Source organism: Falco punctatus, assembly GCF_963210335.1.
Source record: "Falco punctatus genome assembly, chromosome: 5".
In the NCBI taxonomy this organism is placed as follows: Eukaryota; Metazoa; Chordata; class Aves; order Falconiformes; family Falconidae; genus Falco; species Falco punctatus.
In genome coordinates this window covers 10734672-10756753 of record NC_137584.1, presented here as the reverse complement: position 1 = coordinate 10756753, position 22082 = coordinate 10734672, and the positions used below count along the sequence as shown (strand labels likewise).

Below are 22082 nucleotides of genomic sequence, written 5' to 3'. Positions count from 1 at the left end.
GTGTCAAAAAGTATTTTAGTTGTCAAAATTGAGTAGCTTTCAATAGAAGTTTGTTACTGTTGCACTTCTGTAATTCTGTAGATAAGTATGTTTTCAAGACATTGATTCTGAATACCTGCCATGTTGCTGGTATCACACGATTAAATAAACCTATGTAGAGGAAGCCTTAAATAAAAACATAAGTTTTCCTTCGTTCTGTCTTTAAGTATGAATTTCCACTTTTTTATTGTTACAGTATTTAAATCGAGGCTGTACCAGGTACTTTGCTAACAAAGAAACAGACAAGCAGATTTTGCAAAACCGCAAGAGTCCTGAGGTATGTTGGTATTGTTGTTTCCTTTATATTATTAATTAATGCAGATGGAGTTGAATGTTGATGCAGTTTTACAGTGTGGAATGAAATGTTCATTTTACACATCTTTATAGGTCTGAATGGGTTCTGTCAAAGCTGGTGCATTCGGAACTCTGGTTTCGGAGTACAGTCTTAGAAAGACATTTTAACATAAATTTTAAAATCCCAAGTAGAACAGTATATAAAGTTGTTTCCTTTTCATTCTTTTAATAATATAACACTTAATGATGCAGCGTTTCTTCTGTGGAAAACAAAAATCTTTTTGATTTTTTTTTTTTTTTTAATCTTACTAGTGCTAGGAACAGGTCAGGAGCAGTAGTTTTTTCCAGAGCCATTTTTACTGTCTGGATTTTTGAAGTGATGCTCCAAACTGTTTTATAAAACATTAGTGCAACCTCAATTCCAGCACAAGTATATCCCCCTCCTCAGTACACTGTGTTTTCTATTGTTTTTTGTTGTCCCCTTGCTATGAACTCTTATGGCAGAGCATGGCGATTCCTGGAAGAAAGCGTGGAACTTCAAAACATTTTTTTCCTCTTGCTCCATCTCCATTTATATTTTTTAAAATTAGAATTACTAGAATTTGTAGCATTTAAGCCTTTGAGCTTGTTCACATGAGGACACTAAAGAATTTGGTCCCAATTAATAATATATGTGAATAGGAAGTTGTTTAAACACTTCATTAAACTTCTAAACTACTACAATTTTCATCTATTTGTACCCAAAGTATGAACTTCTTACTTGCATAGCTGGAAGATGTTTCAAATCTTAATCAAATCCGTACTTGGGACTCAGTAGCAGAGCAGGCTGCATGCACATGGGAAAAGTACAAAGGTATCTTTACTCAAGAGCTTCTCTCCCCCAGTGACCATGCCATATCTTTTGCCTTTAAGAACTTGTGCTTAAGCTTGTTACGTAGCTCGTGCCTAGCTGTGAGAGACAATACAGGTACTTCCCTTGCTCAGGTCAGCATTGTAAAGGCTGCTCCTGGATTTCTAGTGTTTGTACGTTGTAAACACTTGAGCACGTAATTGCAATTTCTTTTGCTTGAATGTAGGCTGTTTTCTATAATCAGGGGTGGTGTAAAGTGCGATGCACAAATGCTGATTTGATATTACTAGGAGGCAGAGAGCTGGTAGATACTTAATTCTTGCCAAACATACAGGCTAGGAGATAGATGGTTGGGACTTTTTGCCTCAGTTTCCCTGATCTGCCTTAAATGAAGACTTGTGGTGAAATTGGCGTTTTATGTAGGTAGGAAGTATCAACATTCACTTATTCTTGCTATTGGAAGATGAACCTGAGCAATCTTGTTATTGATGTTATTTGCAGGCAGGTGTTCTGTCATAAAACATGTCCTCTACAGGACTTAATTTGAAATAAGTGTTTGTCTAAAACATACTGAGAGAATAATTCTGAAAATGTGTATTAGACATTAAGTAGTGGAACATTTGGTGCCACAATACCTGCATGTTACAGCCATGTCAATTTGAAGGCTGAATAAAAGATCAAATTTCAATGATATTTAAACCTAGCCTAGCCACTTAAACAGGAAATGTATTGCATTGTTCACGTTTTTTAAAAGAAATGTTAGTATTTGCTCTGTCATTTTATGAAAGATATTGTTTATTTGAATAAAAGTAGCTGGAATAGTCAATTAATACTTAAACTATTTTTGTGTTTTCCTTATCAGGAAGATGAGGTGATCATTTTACATCATTAAGATGTAGTTTAATTTTACTGATGTGTCTAAATGTTGTGTGAAGTGAATTTTTCAGATGCATGTGGTGTTTTGTTTTGATAAAAATCACTTTAGCTTATTTGACATTAACAAGGCTTCTATTTATTTCATTGTTCTTAGCTGAAAACAAAGTAACTAAAAATGTAGCTCAGTCTGTGCATGTTCAGTTAGTCTCTTGATTGCATGCAGTGTGTTGCTATCTACTATTTAAACCCATTAATAGTTAAAATGGCCTTTGATGTATTTAAATGTTAAACTGGTATTTTAAAACGTAACTGCTATTCTTCTAACCCATAGAACACTGCAAACAACTTTGCTGTTTCTTAATCACCAGCAAACGTTAACAAGCATATTTCTCTAAATAAGTCTGCTTAGGACAGCAGTTACTCTTCCAGTTCTGATTTGTCCGATACTCCTTTCCCGTGGCCTCTCAGACTTTCTGCCATGCTGTTACAAGTACCTCAATCTTCTATCAGCTGCTGGGGGCTAGAAGCACTCCTCATACGTAACTGCTTCGACAGCTCCCTTAGCCATATTCTTCCTTTCCACTGCTCACTCCTCTATATTCCCGTCCTTAGCTGTCACATCCTCCAACTTCTGCTTTCTGAAGACAGTTTGAAGTTTGCTTTGAAGCTGAAGATCATGCTTTGAAGTATCAAGAAATTAAACTAAATTAGGGTTTTTGCAAAGCCTGTATTGTATGAAGAGCTCTCATCTCTTTCTACTTAGTTTGGCATGCTTTTTTACGCTTTTTGTTATGGTTTATTCTTGACTGGAAATAATCGCTTACATTTACTTTAAAATAATCTTCTGAATTTTGTGTTTCTCTTGTTGTTTTATAGTATCTCAAAGCGGGTTCCTTGAAGGATCCACTCTTAGATGATCATGGAGATTTCAACAGAATGTGCACAGCAATGAAAAAGATTGGACTGGATGATGCAGAAAAACTCGATCTTTTTAGAGTAGTGGCTGGTGTCCTTCACCTTGGAAATATTGATTTTGAGGAAGCTGGGAGCAGTTCAGGTTAGATGAAACATAAATTGTTTTCTGTAAAAATACTGAAAATGCCTCTTGATTGTAAATGATTCCTTTCCATGTGGATTAGTGCTTTAGAAAGCTGCCTTGTGTTCAAGGGTAATTCAGTCTTAATTCACCGCATTTTGAAGTCAGGTTTGCCTATTTCTTTTAAAGTTGTACTTCTTTATAGGCTCTGAAAGCAAATAGGCTCTCACTGAAATTGTTCAAGAAATTGTTCAGTGCAAGGTTTGATATGAAGAAAAGAGACATTTTGTGACTCAAAATTGTACTTGTATTTTAATAATGTTTTTTAAAAGTCCAACTTCTTGCTAATGTCATGAAAACATCTTGAAATCAGCAACTCCATCTGTAGGGAAAGGTGTTATGTCCTTTGGCTTCCAAAAACACCATCGTGTTAGTATTTTGAGAGGCGAGGGGGGGGGGGAAGTTACAGCAAAACTACAGGTAATTGTAAACTTCCTAATTTCAAGATGTCACTCACAGGATGAGTTGGTATGAGCGTGGCTGGGACTATATAGCAGAATGTGCAGGAAGGCTGAGGAAGGGGAATGAGTATTTTGGGAACAGTTGTTCTTGCCTTACTACCGAAATCAGCCTCTCTTAAGTTGAGAACTGCTGTTCATATATTCCTGAAGGACTGAAGAAACTCTTGATCAGGATGTACCACAAATGTAACTATAGTAGAAAGGATATTTCTGTAGAACCTTACCTTGAGTTGCAAGATACAGTGAAACTGGTTCCTCTTAGTCATGCTCAGGTATGTGTAGCTGTTGCCAAACTTGGTAAAGTTGTTAGGAAGGGAATACCAAAGAACTTTTAAAAAGGTGTTTTGAAGAATGATTAAATGAGTACTAGGCTTACAGGTTCAGTAGCTCCTGACCCCAAGCACAGAATTACCACAGAACCACACAAACGTTCTGTTTGGAGACCTCCCACCCATCTCTCTGGATGTGTCCTGTGTCAAAGCACGGTCAACACTGAATTCAGTCGGGGCAGCTTAGGGTTGTCACAGAGAAGGTGGGGTTTTCTCTCTTCTTTTGTCCACCCTCCCAGTGTTGCCCCCCTCACACCCCCTCAGATCAAATCAGAACCTCCCCAGTATCAGTTCATGATGCTGCTGTCTTCATGAAGATGAGTGAAATGACCATGATTTAATGTGACTGAATCTAGGAAGACATGAGGGTAGAGGAGGGCAGGGGGTTCGTGGGGCTCGGCAGCACGCTGCAGGAGCTGCCCTCTTTGGGCCTTGGGACTTGACAAGGTGGGACAGAGTGAAAAAGGTGCAAATGTGAGTGGAGAGGCAATTTCAGGAGGCAAACGAACAAGGAGAGGGGGAACCACAGATGCTGAGGAACGTCAGGGTTTAGAGAAGGGAAGGAGGACAACAGGAAACTTACTTTCTCTTGAACGTTGAAATTCAAACCCATGTTTTTTTATGGAGTAAGTTATTATACTTCTAAAGTGTGCCTTGCAAATACAGGTTTTATTCTGCGCTCACCTGTATGTGTACGCACAGGGTGTGCATTTGCACTGCCTCAGGCAGTATGTCTCTTACCGGAGAGCCTGGAAAGTTCTGTTGCTGCCCCAAAAACATGGGAAATGCCAAACGAAAGCTCTTTATTACAGGTCAGATGGTGTTTCAGAGCTTCCAAAATCAAGTCATGAAAACCTTACTCTTTTAAGGACTCCTTTCTCCATTTGTTTTTTTCTTTGTTTTGTTTGCTTAGTGCCATTGTAGGGTTAAGGAATTCAAGCAAAGTTTGACTAGTTAGTTACTAGCCCTTTTGGTCCCTTCACTTGCCTGTAGAAATAAATTTTACTGAGAGCAGGAAATAAATCCTGACATAAGTAATTAAGTGTTAGATTTTGCTGAAGTGTTTGAGCATTTCAGTTAGGGATTTATGAACCTGTTGTGGCTGGACAAGCTCCGGCACTAAGGCCCTGGTGCAGAGCAGCAGGGAACACGCCTCTCAGCTGTTTACCAGCGCAAAGGTACCACCGTTATCTCAAAGTGTAAGTGCCAGGAATCCGCTGTGCCAGGCACTTCTGTTGCATGGCAAGGAAGTCTGAAGGATTACAGGAAAATCTAAATTTGAAAGGTTTTAAATCAATACAGATAGTTTTTTATGTATTAGCACTTCTGCATTGTGAGATAGTGCGTTCACTGACAAGCAGGTTAGCTTTCGAACAGCCCACATTTAGAACAGTGTTCTAGAAGTACAGAATTGCACGCGTAATTCCATAGGGTTTGGTGTGGGTTTTTTTTGTGGTGGGGGGGTGTTTTCTTGGGGTTTTTGTTTGGTTTGGTTTTTGGGGGTTTGTTTTTTGGGTTTTGTTTGGGGGGGGGGGTTGGGGTTTTATTGGGGGGGTGGGGTTTTGTTTGTGGTTTGGTTTTTTGGTTTGGTTTTTTTGGTTTTTTGTTTTTTTTGTTTTTTTTTTTTTTTTGGGGGGGGGGTTGTTCTTGTTTTGGAGAACTGACTTTTCACATTTAATATAGAAGTAATTTCCGGAGGCAAACTTTAGTTCCTTTTAAAGTTGAGTTGCTTCCAGTCGCCATGGCACGATCGTCACCAGCTTGCTCTCTTACCTGGAGTTCTCCTTGGAAGCGCCAGCCGGCAGCCGCGGCGCTGCCGTTAGCGCTGTAGCGCGGGCGGGCGGGCGGGCGGTAACGGCTGTGGCGTGGCGGTAACGGCTGTGGCGTTGCTCGCAGGGGGCTGCGCGCTGCGGGCGCGGAGCGAGCCGGCGCTGGAGCGCTGCGCCGCGCTGCTGGGGCTGGACACGGAGGACCTGCGCGGCAGCCTCACCACGCGCGTCATGCTCACCACGGCAGGGGGCGCCAAAGGAACGGTCATCAAGTGAGTCCCGCGGGCGGCCGCGGGGGGGCGGTGCGGTGTGTTCGCGGAGGGGCCCGCAGCGAGTGCGGCGCCCGGCACGGCACGGCACGGCACGGCACGGCACGGCGAGCCGCGGCCGGGGGGAGCCCCGCTGCCCAGGGGCTCTGCCGCCGGACGCCGGCTTTGCCTTCTTACCCACGGGGGAAAGGGGAAAACCGGCCTCAGACCCCCCCACTTGGCCGTTTGCAAGTGGGAACTGAGTCGCAGTTGGCGTGAGTGCAGCTGTTGGAAGTGCTTACTTAATGCTTTACAAAGTACAAACCCACAGTGCTACAAGTAGACCTGAGTGCAGAAGGCTACCGCGCTGACACTGTTAGTCCCTTCCAAACAGAAACAACGTGCTATGCTTTTCCATCATGCAAGTGATAATTTTGGGATTACAGCTTTTTAACAGGGCTTTGCGTTTTTATTGTTTCACTTTTTTATTCTAAACCAGTTGACCCAAACGCACATTTTTAGATGCTTCGTATTTGTTTCGTTGTTGTGAGGTCACTGGAGTTTTCTTACTTTTATTTGGAAGAGTGGTGGTTGTACAATGTCTGACCAAAATGGCCCTTTTTCCAGGAAAAGAACAGCTTTCAATAAGTCACTATCACATTTTATAAGACCTGTTGCATGCCAGTGAGTATGATGTGTGGCCAAAGAAAGTATAGCAGTTGGCTTGTTAAATCCATAACCTACACAGAAATTTACATACCCTAATAGATTTAACAGATACACTGTATCAAGGAATGACAACACTGTGCCTGACATATTTCAGAAGATACTTTGTCTTTCTCGTCATGGGTGCTGCACCGTACTCCCAAGACTGCTGCCCTGTGATAATTAGGTCTGGGGTGCTCTAATGAGGGGGTAGTATATCCACCCTTCTCAGTGTCTGGGTGACCAGCATCCCTGTGTTTGCCACATCTAATTCTTCTGAAATAAAGTTTCAGCTTTAAAAACACCACTGCAAATGGTAATCCAGAAATGTGCTGCTGCTTGCTGTTGCTGGTCAACGTTTACTCATAACTGCAAAGTTAATACTGTTTCACAGAAACATGAAAAGTAGTGGAACAGGATGAATTCGAGAAAGGTGTGGGTTTTGGGTCATGTCATCCTGTCCCATCCTTTCCCCTCCCCCCCCCCCCAGTAGCTATTAGGAAGAGAACACATCACTGTTTAAGTAAACAGTGACCTTAATTAAAAAAAAAAAAAAAAAAGTGATTGTCCCTTTTATTTTGACAAGAAGCTATTATCAAGGTAACTTCCTAGGCACAGAAGCAGGGTACTGATTTCTTTCTGTACACACATGGAGAAGGAATAATTGCAAAGAAAATGTCTAAACATGGTACCAATGATAACGTCTCAATACTGTGGAAGTTATGACTCTTGTGAAACTGGGTTTTATGAAGATGATTTCACTACAGTTGCTTTTTCTTTGTGAAAAACCTCTAGCTTCCACCACAAGTTTTCTCCTGTTGAGACGGATCCTTCTAGCATGCAAGCTGTCAGGGATGTTAGCTAAAATGTGTGCAACTGAATTGTGTGTTTTAAAGTTTGGTTTTCTGTGTTTTGTATTTTCTGGAGTTAGAGAAAACATCCCATTGAAAACTGAACTTGGGTTAAACCATTCTGAGCACACTGAAAGTAATTAGCTGAATGCATCAATCTTTTAATTAGGAAACTAATGAACCTTCACTCATTGGAAGAATGCATGGGTGCTTCTCACTGACTTACAGAAACAATCAAGTTGTTCTTGTGAATCAGAAATACAACGTTATGCACATTACACCATAAGTTTAATATATGAAAGCCATAATTATCTGTGTTAATGTGTTTTTTATAAGTTGCTTGTCTATTTTATGTCTTTTGAAATTTCTTTTGGACAGATAAATTTATTTTGAAATTTATTACTATTATTTATATTTGTATCTTACAGTATGAAGTGTTTGTTAACGTTTCATAAACTTGTGGACTGAAACAAAGTAACAGCTGATTGATTTAACCTTGGTATGTCACTGTGGCCAGTAAAGGTGGCAGGTGTTAGTTAATGCATGCTTAGGTTATGTCAGACTTATGAGGTGAAAAGTTGATCTTTGAGCGCTTGAGAGCATTGGCTTTTTTAGTCCCCAAGGGAGGTAATGGATTTGAGTAATGAAGGTTTCCAGTGGCCAAGAGTTCATTCTGTGCAGGAGAAGTAATCTTGATCTCTACCTAATTCTAACCAATAATGATAAATTAAAAGAGAATAGCTAGGGAAATACTTTCCAGTGCTCGCTTCCTGATCTCCAGGGTGAAACTGATCTTCCTGGCAAAAAATTGAGCGTAATAAACCATCAGTGACAGGCTTTGCTGCTTGAACATTGTGGGGTTTTAGGGGAATGCAGAAGCTCTTCTGAATTAACTCCTATTCAGGAGTCTTAAGTTTAGCATGAGTGTGGGCTGTAATACATTATTGCCAAACAGCTGATCTTTTGAGGTGTACTTCTAGATCGAGCAAACAAGTAGACTTCTTGGTGGCCTGCTTATTTCTGTAATTTGAAAGAAAGGATGTTCAAGAGTTAGAACTTCATAGTGACTACCGTGGAAAAAGTTACAATACAGTGACAAATGGTAAGTAATGACTGGGGAGGGGTTATTCTGCCTTGAGTTGAAAGCTCAAGATCTGGGTCTCTTTGTAGTATATGCAATGGTGCATTTGTGGAAAGTGATTATAAATTCTTCCTTCCTGCCGCCTCCTCCCCCAGTCATTGGAAACTTGGGGACTCTTAGTCACTATCATCTTGCTGCCTTATCAGCTGATATGAAAAGTTAAAAAGAATTGTTCTCTTTATAATAACCTTTACATGTAGGAAGATGTGGGTCTTGCAGGACAAAGTGCCTCCCGTGGCCAGTATTTTCCAAGTTTTACTATTTGCTCTCTTCCAGACCATGTCTAAATTGACAGCAAGATCTTTGATATATTCATCCAGGAGAACCTTCATCCGTGTTATGAATAACATTAGAGTAGAAAATTATATATTGTGTAGTACAGACGGTACTCATATTAACACATGGCAGTATAAGAATTGCAGGTTTTGAAAGTTAGTCACTTTTTTTTTTTAGTTAATTCAGGTTGTGATCCACTGTAACTGATGATCTTTCTCTGTTGACTCACTGCTTACCTGGTTATTCACCATCTTGCCTTTGTGTTTTTGAATTCTCAAGTATTACCACCACACACTTTACCGAGATCTATCTTGTGTATTTTTCAATTCTATCTTCAATTTGTGAAAATAATTTTGTATGCTCATCTCATTACCAAGATTTTCTGCTTTCTTAGTTCAGTATGATCAGACCATTTTTTGAAAAGATCCTTACTTTTGCATTCCTTTTAAGTGAAAGTGTTAACTAGAGGTAGAAGAGGTTTGAACAAACAGCATCAATGTCAGATTCAGATGGCACCCCACTGGAAATGCTCTCAGGGAACTATTGACTCAGACCCTGTGAACAGATTAGTTTTGGCTGTTGTACACATGAAGTGTGTCTGTCTAGTTTTCTTTTGAGAACGTTTGGTGGGACATATCAAGCACTAAAGCAAAGGTGTGTTGTAATATACTGCTTCTCTTTCAGCACACCTGAGGTGACCTTGCCAAGGAAGGTTTCTTAGAACAAATACAATTTTTGTTACAGCTTCAAATTCATTTTGGATTAAGGCTGTAAAGATTTTCTGTTCAGCCTGTTTATCCTGACAAGCATGGGGTGTTGTTAGCAGTGTACTGTTTCAACAGCCTGCAAACACAAGGAGCTATGTTTTTGTGCCAGCAGATCTTATTTTTCCCCAGTGTTTTATTTGGTGAATGGCAAAAACTAATTTGGAGGACTCCTTCCACCATCTCAAGGAATTAATGCATTAAGCCTCCTTTTCTAGCCTTCTCTAAACTTGTGCAGCTAAAAGCAAACATACACTAATAAATACACCAGTATCTTCTTGTGTGACTTACTGGGTGTAGAAGGAAAATGGACTGGACTGCTTTAGATACTTACTAAATAGCAAGCAGTTTTTTCTGTGGTAGCATAGTTTAAAAACTGTTTGATTGATATTAATATCAGAGTTTTGACAAGTACAGTGTTTTATTTTGTTCCAGCAACCCAAAGAGCTACTCATTTCTCTTTCTTAGTGTCCCTTTGTGTGCAAGTAGATCATGTGAGTCCTAATAGGTCACAGGGAATAAATAGCTCAGCTGAAATCACTGTGCTTAGAGTATAACAAAGGCTTTGTTCTGCTGGGTGCAATGGAGCCAACAAGGAACAGTAGGAGGGTGATGCTAAGCGCTATCTCTGTGAATTTTATGAAATACTAATGTGCAGAGGACTGCCAGGGAGACTTGACACCTGCACTACATTTATCTGTCCCTGTTAGTCTCCTAAAAAGAGCATAATGATCACCTAGTTGGCTGATGTTTTTGCCATCCATGTAAAGTGTGTTTACAGAGAGAAATAACGTGTTAGTATTCAAAATCTGGTACAACTCTTAGACTGTAAATGCACTGTACTACTTTCTTAATCAGTTTTTGCCTTTCCAAGAAGACTTTCAAAGAGGACTCTGTCATCACAAAGTAAATGATTTTACAGTGTGAAAAAAATAACTTACATCAGTCCAGCTTCAGATTCTTTCGGAGTATGTATTCTACCAAAATGTGTGTGTGTTCTTTTTTTTTTTTTGGTGGCGGTACTAAAATGTCTGTTGGAAAAACACCGTGGTATTTTAAAAAGATATTTTCCTATAGTTTTTTGAACTTCATCATTTCTCAAATTACAGATGTACCGCTTATATTCTTTAATTACATAGTTTTTTCACTAGGTAGATTATTTCATCCAGGCCATTTTATTTGTGAAGCAAATAAACTGTATTGGATGACAGTAACTGATGAGTATTCTTCACCTGCTCTCTCCCTTAATTATTGTCAACCATGGGCAAATTATACATATGTTAATTGCGGTTTATTTGTTCTGGAAACTGTCTGGGGGCTGCATGGAATTGTCTACAGGATAAGTCCAGCCCATGAGAGCACTTTCCCCTAGGTCTCAGACTCTGTAGATATCTGGAAACCTTGCTGAAGAAATCAGTATGAAGACCAAACAAGGTTGGTTTTTTTTCTGGTTGTGTGTGGTTGTTTTTTTTTTTTTTTAATTTTCAGCCTTACTGAATAGTTTAGAATTTGGAAAAACTAATTCCCTTTCTTCCCTGTTCCTTACAAGTAGCTGACGGATGGAGGAGGAGAGGAGATGTTTAAAAGGAGGCAGGAAAACATTTCTTTTCCTGTTCAGACAAGAAACAGGAGGAACAAGGAGATTCCTTTGTTGGCATGCAGACCAGAGGAAAGGAGGACCTGAGGGAAAGCAAATCTATGAGAAGTTACTTGTTCTGTAATAGGGCTTTTTTGTATCTACTGGATCAGCGCAATTTCGGCATTATTTTGTTATTCTATACTTTTGCTGTGCAAAATGCATTTCAGGGTTACATTTTCTTTCCATGTGTTTCTGCTGCATGCTATGAAATTTAACAATAGGGTTTTGTACAGCCTCTGGAATTCTACGTAATGATGGCAGAATTTGTTATTTTTGAAGAACAGGGCCATTTTATAAATATGTGGTCTAGAAGTATGACTGTTTGCTATGTTGTTTAAAAAAAAAAAAGAACTTGAATGCATAAATAATTTTAGACTATTGTATTATGTAATGGGCCTGCAGCTGACGTGGGAATTAGTATTCTGATCTCTTAAACGTATCAGAATGGAATGTAAAGGTATCTTTCTTCTATTTATAACATAAGATTTCTGTCAGTACTCATTACCTTAAGATAAGTCAGCAGATACTTAGTGGAAGATAAGATTGTGTGTTAAAGCTAATTACTATCTAATGTAATGTAGCTGCAGCTGTCCTTAATGAACAGAGTCTCTGGTTCCCTGACTTACCGGTCACAATAGAAAGTGATCTCCATCAGTTTCACATTTCTGCATCAGAAGTATCATCCTTGAAAAAAATACAGAAATAAAAATAATAATGAGTTAGTTTGGTGCTTGTGAATTCTGGGAAATGAAGGAAATGATGCAGTATGGGTAACTGTTGTCATGGTTTAACCCCAGCCGGCAACTAAGCTCCACACAGCCGCTTGCTCACCCCCCTGCCCCAGTGGGATGCGGGAGAGAATCGGAAGAGTAAAAGTGAGGAAACTCATGGGCTGAAATAAAGACAGTTTGATGGGTAAAGCAAAACAAGGAATTTGTTCGCTACTCTCCATCGGCAGGCAGATGTTCAGCCATCTCCAGGAAAGCCGGGCTCCGTCATGTGCAATGGTTACTTGGGCTGATAAAACACCATTGCTCCGAACGTCCCCCCATCCTTCTTTTCCCCCCAGCTTTATATACTCAGCATGACATCCTATGGCATGGAATATCCCTTTGGCCAGTCGAGGTCAGCTGTCCCAGCTGTGTCCCCTCCCAGCTTAGTGTGCACCCCCAGCCTACTCACTTACGGGGTGGTGTGAGAAGCAGAGAAGGCCTTGACTGTGCAAGCACTGCTCAGCAGTAACTAAAACATCCGTGTGTTATCAACACCGTTTTTTTCACAAATCCAAAACATAGCTCCATACTAGCTACTATGAAGAAAATTAACTCTATCCCTGCCCAAACCAGCACAGCTGTGTAGTGTTAAGTTTTCCTTTCCTGACCTGCCAGTTCTTTGTACTCCAGTGAACAGAAGACTATCTGGAGGGGGTAACAGGGCAGTTCTGCAGTGGGGACATCTTGAACTTTGTACATTGGGCTTACTAAACAGTTCAGATTAGAGGGATTTTTTTTTAAACCGAGATTTGCTGTGTGCTTGAGAAGTTTCATAATTGGTTATCCGCCACCTTTACTGGAGCGTCTATCCCTTGATTATTGTTATTTATTATTGTAGCACTGGTGGTCCAAGGATGTGAGAGGCAAGGTATATGGAAAGCAGTAATACAGGGAATTATATGGGGAGAGGTGATTTATTTTATAAGCCAACTTGATTGAGATATTTGGAAAAAGCATAAGAGCTTTAGCGTACAGCTGTCATCCTGTATTCTTCATGAAAAGGGCTTGGTGTGATAGAAATCTTGACATTACTTCTCCCTGTTCCTCTCTGCAAATTTTATCAGTTTGATTAGCAAAGATGCTTTCCCTGAAAGTCTCTTCTTTTTATTGACTTTAATATCTGAAGTATCTATATGTCATGGTACAGTGTTATGCAAAGCTTTTGTGTACCTGTAATTGTTCTAAATTATAGGCTGTCTTTCTATGTATGAAATTTTGATACTGACTGGTCAAGAGGTTATCAGTATTTCAGTTTAATTTTTTTTCTCTTTATATTTTTTTTATTGACATGTAAAAATCCTTTGGAGTTTTGATCCTTGACAGTCTGATTCTGCTCTGATCTGATTCTGTCCAGGCTGGTGGGACTTTTGCTTTTGAATTCTTTGGCAACATGATTAGGATCTAAGCGCAAATTGCAAACATACCATAAAGCCAAAATTGCATTTTATGTAGTTCTCCCTCATTGTTTCTTAAAACACTTTCTTAAAGCTTTATTTTTGTATGAATTGTCTTATTCTGGAGAATTCTACAGGTGTGCTTCCTCAGCTGTGTACAGTATAACTGTTCTTTATTTTGGTACTCTCATCTGCTGATCTGAAACCTATTAAAAAAACCAACAATGGTGTTGAAGAATGTATTTATCCAGGAAATGAGGTGGTTAAATGTGCTTTGAGATATAGCCATGATAAGCATGTCGCTGTTCTACTGAATTTATGAAATAGCTAGCTATATATTATTATATATGTAGCTAAAGATGTAGTTTATTTGTCTGATATTCCCAGTTTTGTCGTGCATTTAATAGGCTTTGAAGTTGTGACTCATAGGTTTTTTTTGTTATTTTTACTTAACTGCTAAACTGGGATATAAACTTGTAATAAAGTAGTCACAATGCGGAATAAAGGCTTATAAATAAGAGGGAAAGAATAAATTATCAACGTTTAAAAGGCCCTTCTTCCAGTGTTTAAAAAGAATCATTATTTTGGGATTGCATCTAACTTTAATGAGAACACAATCCCTTATCTAATTTTTTTTACTTCTGTAAACAATTAACTTACAGCCTTAGTTACAGCACGTATGAAAGCGTAAGGACAAAGACATCAGAGCAAAACTGAACTATAGGCTTTAATTTTGGCTGTGGATGTTATCTATCTGGACCTTAGCAAAGCATTTGAGAGAGTCTCCCACAGCATTCTCCTGGAGAAACTGGCTGCTCATGGCTTGGATGGGTGTACTCTGTGCTGGGTTAAAAGCTGGCTGGATGGCCGAGCCCAAAGAGTGGTGGTGAACGGAGTTACCTCCAGATGGTGGCCAGTCACAAGTGGTGTTCCCCCCAGTTTTAATATTTTTGTCGATGATCTGGATGAGGGGATTAGGTGCACCCTCAGAAAGTTTGCAGATGACAACAAGTCAGGGCAGAGTGTTAATTTGCTTGAGGGCAGGAAGGCTCTGCAGAGGGATCTGGGTAGGATGGATTGATGGTCCAAGGCCAACTGCATGAGGCTCAACAAGGAGAAGTGCCGGGTCCTGCACTTGGGTCACCACAACCCCACGCAGCGCTACAGGCTTGGGGAAGAGTGGCTGGAAAGCTGCCTGGTGGGAAAGGACCTGGGGGTGCTGGTCAACAGCCACCTGAACATGAGCCATCGGTGTGCCCAGGTGGCCAGGAGGGCAACAGCATCCTGGCTTGTGTCAGACACAGTGTGGCCAGCAGGACCAGGGCAGTGACTGTCCCCCTGTACTGGGCACTGGTGAGGCCGCCCCTCGAACCCTGGGTTCAGGTTTGGGCCCCTCACTGCAAGACAGACATTGAGGTGCTGGAGCGTGTCCAGAGAAGGGCAACGGAGCTGGGGAAGGGTCTGGAGCACAAGTTCTATGGGGAGCAGCTGAGCGAACTGGGGGTGTTTAGTCTCGAGAAAAGGAGGCTCAGGGGGGACCTTATCGCTCTCTACAGCTGCCTGAGAGGAGGCTGTGGGCAGGTGGGGGTTGGTCTCTTCTCCCAGGTAACAAGTGACGGGACAAGAGGAAACGGCCTCCAGTTGCACCAGGGAGGTTGAGATTGGGTATTAGGAAAAATTTTTTCCCTGAAAGGGTGGTCAAGCGTTGGGACAGGCTGCCCAGGGAGGTGGTGGAATCACCATCCCTGGAGGTATTTAAAAAAACATGCGTAGATGTGGTGCTTGGTGACATGGTTTAGTGATGGACTTGGTAGCCCTGGGTTAAGGGTTGGACTTGATGATCTCAAAGGCCTTCTCCAATCTAAATGATTCTTACTATTGTAATGGGACTGCTCATAAATTAGTAGTTGAAATATTTTTTGGAGTGGTTATGTATATATTTTAAATATCTCTCTGGCAGTTGCCAATATAGTTTCTAATTACCTAATAAAAGAGTGTGAAAACGTCTGCATCTCACTTCTGCTGAGGATAGTGGAATGTTATTTGTTTTTCCAGGTTAGTCTAACCTGGCAAGATTGTTTCTTACCTGGGCCTAGAGCTCAGGTTTCTTTTGTACCTTAATTTACAATAATTGGAACGGCTCTTTGTAAGTTTAGCATCGAATGTCAGTATTTCAGAGTAAGGAATTCTGAAAAATAATATCTGTGTCTTTTGGTTTTTAGAGTACCCTTGAAAGTGGAACAAGCAAACAATGCTCGTGATGCCTTGGCTAAAACAGTTTATAGTCATCTGTTTGACCACGTAGTGAACAGGGTAAACCAGTGTTTTCCATTTGAGACTTCTTCTTTCTTCATTGGAGTTCTAGATATAGCTGGTTTTGGTAAGTATACTTTAAAAAAAAATAAATCTAGTTGTCTATTATTGCCACCAAAGATTCAGGGATAAATTCTGTAACGGAGAGTGGGAGGATTTGCTTTTTGGTTGTGGTGGGTGAGATGGTTACATGGGCTTAAGAAGATGACAAGAAAGCAGATAAAGCCTTGCTTTCCTGAGATACAAGAGTGTAAAGGAGGTCTAGAGCTTCTCCTGATGACCTGGTACACTAACACTTGTTAGTGTGAAACTGAGCATCTTTGTAACGGTTTCAGATTCCTGTAATGTTTACATAGGCACACTTTTTGAAGGTCTAAAAATTTAGAATTGCATCTTACTGTGGCCACCCAGTAAAATTAGGAAAGCTATCGCATGTGCGTGCTCTTTTCCCATTCAGTCCTGAGAAGGTCACTGCATACTGACAGACAGGCAAAGGAAGTCTTTGAATTATGATACTGTTTCCTGGAGGATGAATAGTTCTGTTGGAGTTGGACTTTGGGCTCCTGCTTGCACTTGGGAAGTGATGGGTGTTGATGGTTCCCATAAAGCTTTTGTCTGGTTTGGCTCACTGAGCTTCAGAATAGGGCATGTTTTCTGGTCTTAGCCCTGCTAAGGTGGTCCAAGAACAGCGAAAAAAGGAACCTTTAGTGTTCAGGTCTTCAGAGCTATGTTATCCTGTGCCAGCCTGTTCCAATGTGGATGCATGGCGATGCATGTGTTCGTACAGTTTTACTGTATGGTAGCATCTTGCTTTGGTTTGCTGCCAGACATAACTGTCTCTTATTTGTTTTAGGAATACAATCTGCTTGCATGTTTTTATCTGTCTTATGTCCAACTTGAAAAATCTGTCAAAGCTTTTATTTTACTGAAAGAAACAGATATGCATCTGAACACATCGTTAAATATTAGCACTGTGAAGCTTCTCTTATTTACTGTTTAATAAAAGTTCTTGGAACACTGGTTTATCATAGAAGTTTGACTTCTGTTTTTCAGAATACTTTGAACACAACAGTTTTGAACAATTCTGTATTAACTACTGTAATGAAAAGCTGCAACAGTTTTTTAATGAAAGGATTCTGAAAGAGGTATGTTATATTTAATGTTATATTTGAGGATTTATTTTTTTAGTAGAGAGATACTTACAGTAGCACTGCTTTCCATGAGATTGCACATTATGCTTAAATTAAAAAAAAATTAAGTTGACAAACTTTTCCTACTGTGTGACATCTCATTGTGCCAGAAAAGAATATGGCTTTTTGAACACCAACGATCTTTTTTTCTTCTTTTTTACCTTTCATTAAAATAAGGCATCCAGATACTGGACAATAGGCCATATCTAATGTGAATACCTGATTGCATGGCCTTGTCATTAAGAAGGTGAAGTTGGAATATTTTATGCCATGGAAGGAAATTCCAAAATGTGTGTTGATTCATGCTGTATTTAAAAATGTCTCCATGCTTATTTAAAAAGAAATAATATTGGTGGGTAAAAAAAATACGGTGAGTGGTATTTGGTTGTGTTTTTTGGTTTTTTTTAGGAACAAGAACTTTACCAAAAAGAAGGCCTGGGAGTTAATGAAGTGCGCTATGTAGATAATCAGGATTGTATAGGTATGTACGTCCTGCAATGTCAAGCTGTTTATTAGTATCCTGGAGGAAGAAAGCTTCAAGCAGAAGAGACAAAATATCCCTAGTACTAATAATGCTAGTAAATTACTAGTAAACTAGTAATGCTCTAATTATGCATTTAATGACTGCAACCTTGTGAATTCTTCTAGCTTTGTGTAACATGCCAGTTCTGGTTGGTAATAGAGCCACGTTGTCCTACAGTGTGTGATAACAGCAGCTGGGACTTGTGAATTTCTTGTGCACTTTCCTAGAAAACTGATTAGAACATCTGAATAGGGTAAATAAAGTGAAGAAAGGTGTGAAGCTGTCTGCGGATCAGTATTCCATGAATTAAAAAAGAATCCCATCCCATTCCCCCACCTTTTTTGAGCCAGCGAGCAAAGAAACAAAATGACCTATAGGCAGCAGGCCGTAGATATTAACGCTGCTTTAAGATTTCCACAGACCAGAGGATTAAGATATTGTTTGGTTTGGGGGGTTTTTTGTTTGTGGTTTTCCCCCCCCCCCCCCCTGCATTCAGCTTGTATTCTCCAGACTGGTGTGTTGTGAACCAAAGTTCATCTTGCTTTTGCAGTTACAGTAATTTACTTGTGGTAACTAGTCAGTCCTGACTGAGCAGAGGATCCAGAGTGACATCAAAATTCAACATCTGTTGCAAAACGTCTGGTTCTTCTGAGTTTCTGTTGCTCTGCTGAAGAAGTGTTCACTTTGTCAGACAAGACTGTACAGTCACTAACTGACTTAATTAAAGACAACTTTTTACAAGCAAGCCTTTGGCTACCTTGTGAAAAAGCAGCAGGAAGGTATTTGGAGGAGAGAGCAAAAGCACAGAAACAAGAAATAAGTGACTTCTATGAATACAAACCTTCTCTCTTTAGTGGTGGTTTAAAATGCGTATGTGAGCCCGAGTCTGTTCCCAAAAATGTTGTTGTAGTTTAGGGACTGCCATGTTTATATAAAAAGGGTTGCTTCCCCCCTAATGCATGGGGGGGGGGGGTTTGTTTTGTTTTGTTTTTTTAATTTTGTTTGAAACATATATCAGAATCAAAAAGGGTTTTGTGGTGCCTGTTGGAGGAAAAGGTCTCTGTCTGACCTGATAGTGGGAAAATGGGTCGAGTTGTAGAAATTGCCAAGTTGTTGCCTTTTCCTGCCATAGGAAAGGTTTGGGCAGCTTACCTAAGACTGTAAGTAGCAGTCCCTCAGTCATGACCCCGTTTACTATTCCAACCAACATATCACACCCCACCACAGATTTGACATATGTCTTCATTGGATGAGTTATTCTTATATAAGTTAATCACTTCTAGCTTAGCTAAACCTTTTTTTCCTATTATTGCATAGTCAGAAGAAAGGGGGATTTTCTGCTGCCTTTTGAAGTGAATGAGAAAAATAATGTTGGTTTCTGTCAAAATACGATTTTGTTTAAGGTGTTGAGCCAGTCCTGTGACAGCAGTGAACATGCAGAAATATTAACTGTCACAAAAGAGAAGGATATTATGTTGAGGTGGACAATTTTTTAACACTGTGGAAGAATCTTAGAAGCAGTCATTAGTATGTTAGAATGTTTTGATGGAATGGTAGTCAACTCTGTAGCTAAATAGCTTATTCAGATTTTATAAGCGTAAATTCTTTGCATTGGGGCTGTCTTTATGCTTTAGATATAGCCTCATACTGTACAAGCTGTGGTAAGTTCATAGACATGGCTGTAGTACAAGCAATAGTAATTTCTTCTGCCTTTCCACAGTAAGAAAGTGGGTAGTAAAAATTCCTCTTATAAGAACAGTTGTGTAGATAATATAAAAAACTTTTAAAAGCCGCAAAATTCTTGTGTCTAATAGTTTCAAGACCATGCATTTCTGTGTCAGCTTACAAGGGCTTTTGTATATGTATGTGGAAGGTCAAGGCAATACGCTTGTAAAATGTTGTGAAACCACCTCTGTACGCTCAAGTCTGATCTACCTTTCTTAAAACAAATGCACTTCATTTTTCTCCCTGGATCCTGTTGTAAATTGAAGTATTTACCTTTTCATGTTTTTAGTTTTGACATGTGGTGAAGCACAGATGAGAAGCTTAAAAAAACCCGCAACAGTATAAGCAGTTATCCCATAAAGACTGATGGTCATACCACCGAAACATTTAGGCACCTTTTGGGAATTAGATGACTAAATCCAACATAAGACCCAGAGTGAAAATCAAACAAAACCTGTCTGATCTTTTTTCCCCTGTGTTCATTGTGTTACAGTTAGAACTTGGTATGTGTAGGATATTGATTAAATCAACAATTCGGACATGTAGAATTAATTTGCAATGACTTTTCAAATTTTGTGTTAACAGCTTTCCCTAACATAACATTTGTACAGAATCGGATCAGTAGTGTTTTAAACTTGTAATGTTCAGTTCTGATAAGAGTTTAGGTATTCAATTTTTGTACATATATTTTGTTTTATTAACAGATCTGATTGAAGCAAAATTAATAGGTGTACTGGATATTTTGGATGAAGAAAATCGTCTTCCCCAACCAAGTGATCAGCATTTTACTTCAGTTGTGCACCAAAAACACAAGGACCATTTCAGGCTGTCTGTAGGTTTATTTATGCTGTCTTGTTTTAATAAAACAGGTCTTGGAACAGTTGATAGTAACACTTCAGTTTAATGAAAACCTTTCCTAAGAAATCACATACCACACCAGTCTGCACAATCCATATTCTTTTGTTAAGGACAAGTTTGGTTATTAGGTTTGTTGAAAAGTTCACTGAAGGCTTAAGTCTTCTAGGAATTCTAATATCCTGCTGAAACTAAAGCCATATTCTTCACTTACTTTTGAAGTTTGTTAACATGTAATGCACGAAAAGGAAATAAAACCACATTTTAATTTAGATTATTTCGTATCAGATGAGTTATTTTGTTGTTCCTTCCAAACACTGCTTGCTTTGGAGAATATTTGACTCATGGAGTGTCTAGCTAGCACTTCAGAGATGAAAATAGGGAATGCACAAGGAAATCTTCTTGTTAATTCTTTAACGTACAGCACTCTCTGGAAGATTAATGCAAATTATTGCAATTTATGTACATGACTTCTGTTGAAATGCAAAAAAAGAAAAAAAAGTTACTTCCTTGCTGAAAAAACACAAGCAAAGGGAGCCAAATAACATTGTCATTAATTTATTTTGAATGTGAGGTACTTAAGAGTGCAAATGAGATTGAAAATAAGTTTTTGGAATATCCGAATTTGAATGGAAATGGTAGTGGTCATCACAATTGTACTGCAGGAAATGTCATTTTCAAAACTTAGTGCTCCTGGCAGAATCATGGTAGTGATGTAAGAGTAAGCTTTTTCTCACTCTCCAGTGTAATCCTTGTTTGTAATTCAACTTTTTAATTCCAGATTCCTAGAAAATCTAAATTGGCTGTTCACAGAAATATCAGAGATGATGAAGGCTTTATTATCCGACACTTTGCAGGAGCAGTGTGCTATGAGACGGTAATTTTACTTACGCAAAACTATTTATGTTATGCTTTGTAGTACTTTCGTATTTTTCAGTGCATATAGGTTAAATAACAAAATTTCTTTTAATCAAAAGAGAAATTCAAAAGTTGATATGTCTTAGCTTTAAAACTGATTTTGTGAGTGTTTGACAGAATTGACGGTTTCTCAGATTACTTCTCAGATTACAGACTGTTTTGGTGACGTATTTTGTGTAAGACTTTGTTATAAATCTATAGGTAACGGTGTCAATATTAAATATATTGATTCATGATCTACTGCAAGTCTTGCATCAACAGACGTTTGTGTCTTGGGGAGAGGAATACACTACGTGTTGTAAAAGTATTGTAAAGGGTAGCTTTTTGGAAGCATGCTTATCTTTGTATGCAATCACTGTTTATGGTATAATAAAAATCACAGTTTATACTTCTTGTTTTCTATTTCTACTGGAAATAGAATCACTCATGCAAGAATATAAAATACCTGAAATTTCTACCGTCAAAATACATTCCAGATTCTTCTGCTTTTTTGACGTTCAACATACAAAACCATTGAAACACCTGAAGCCAATATTTAAAACCTAATTTTTTAGTAAAAAAAAGAGTATAGGATAAACAGAAGATCCATAATGCTTTGCTTTTCTGGTCTGTAACTCCTGTGTGTAAGAGGGAAGCTATTGCCAAAGATGTTTTTTTGTAATTTGAAAATGTGTTCTTCAAAGGCTTGTTCGTTCTTACTTCAAAATACTCCAAGAATGATAATGATTGTTGTGCTGTTTTGAAGTAAGCACACGCTGTAGGTCATTTTACAAATAAGAAAATTGAAGTGTGTGTTGCCTACCTGATTTTCTGAGGTCACTCAGTGAGTCAGTATGAAAATAACAAATAAAAGTGGAACACATTTGTTCCAAGTGCTCTTATATTTAACTGTGTACCTCATCGTGGTATGTTAATAATAATTTAGAGTGTCTGCAGGACCAGAGGAGCCAGATATGAGCACATAAGCTCTGCTGTCAGAGCTAGGTCAAATGTGAGGTGCCTTTGGTCCAGGAGCTATCCTAATATGCTTCACTTGATTTATTCGCTCCTTCA

At 39.2% G+C, this 22082-nt stretch overlaps 1 protein-coding gene across 3 annotated transcripts in view; it reads left to right on the top strand.

Annotated features, from left to right (window-relative positions):
• Window positions 1-22082, top strand: part of MYO6 (myosin VI) — a 117989-nt gene that overhangs the window by 58350 nt on the left and 37557 nt on the right. For all 3 annotated transcript variants that reach the window (XM_080388160.1, XM_080388161.1, XM_080388162.1), the window contains exons 10-17: window positions 236-316; window positions 2936-3116; window positions 5842-5986; window positions 15728-15885; window positions 16872-16963; window positions 17417-17489; window positions 19961-20088; window positions 20893-20988. In XM_080388160.1, coding sequence (XP_080244286.1) covers window positions 236-316; window positions 2936-3116; window positions 5842-5986; window positions 15728-15885; window positions 16872-16963; window positions 17417-17489; window positions 19961-20088; window positions 20893-20988 — 954 coding nt within the window. The remainder of the gene's footprint in view (window positions 1-235; window positions 317-2935; window positions 3117-5841; window positions 5987-15727; window positions 15886-16871; window positions 16964-17416; window positions 17490-19960; window positions 20089-20892; window positions 20989-22082) is intronic.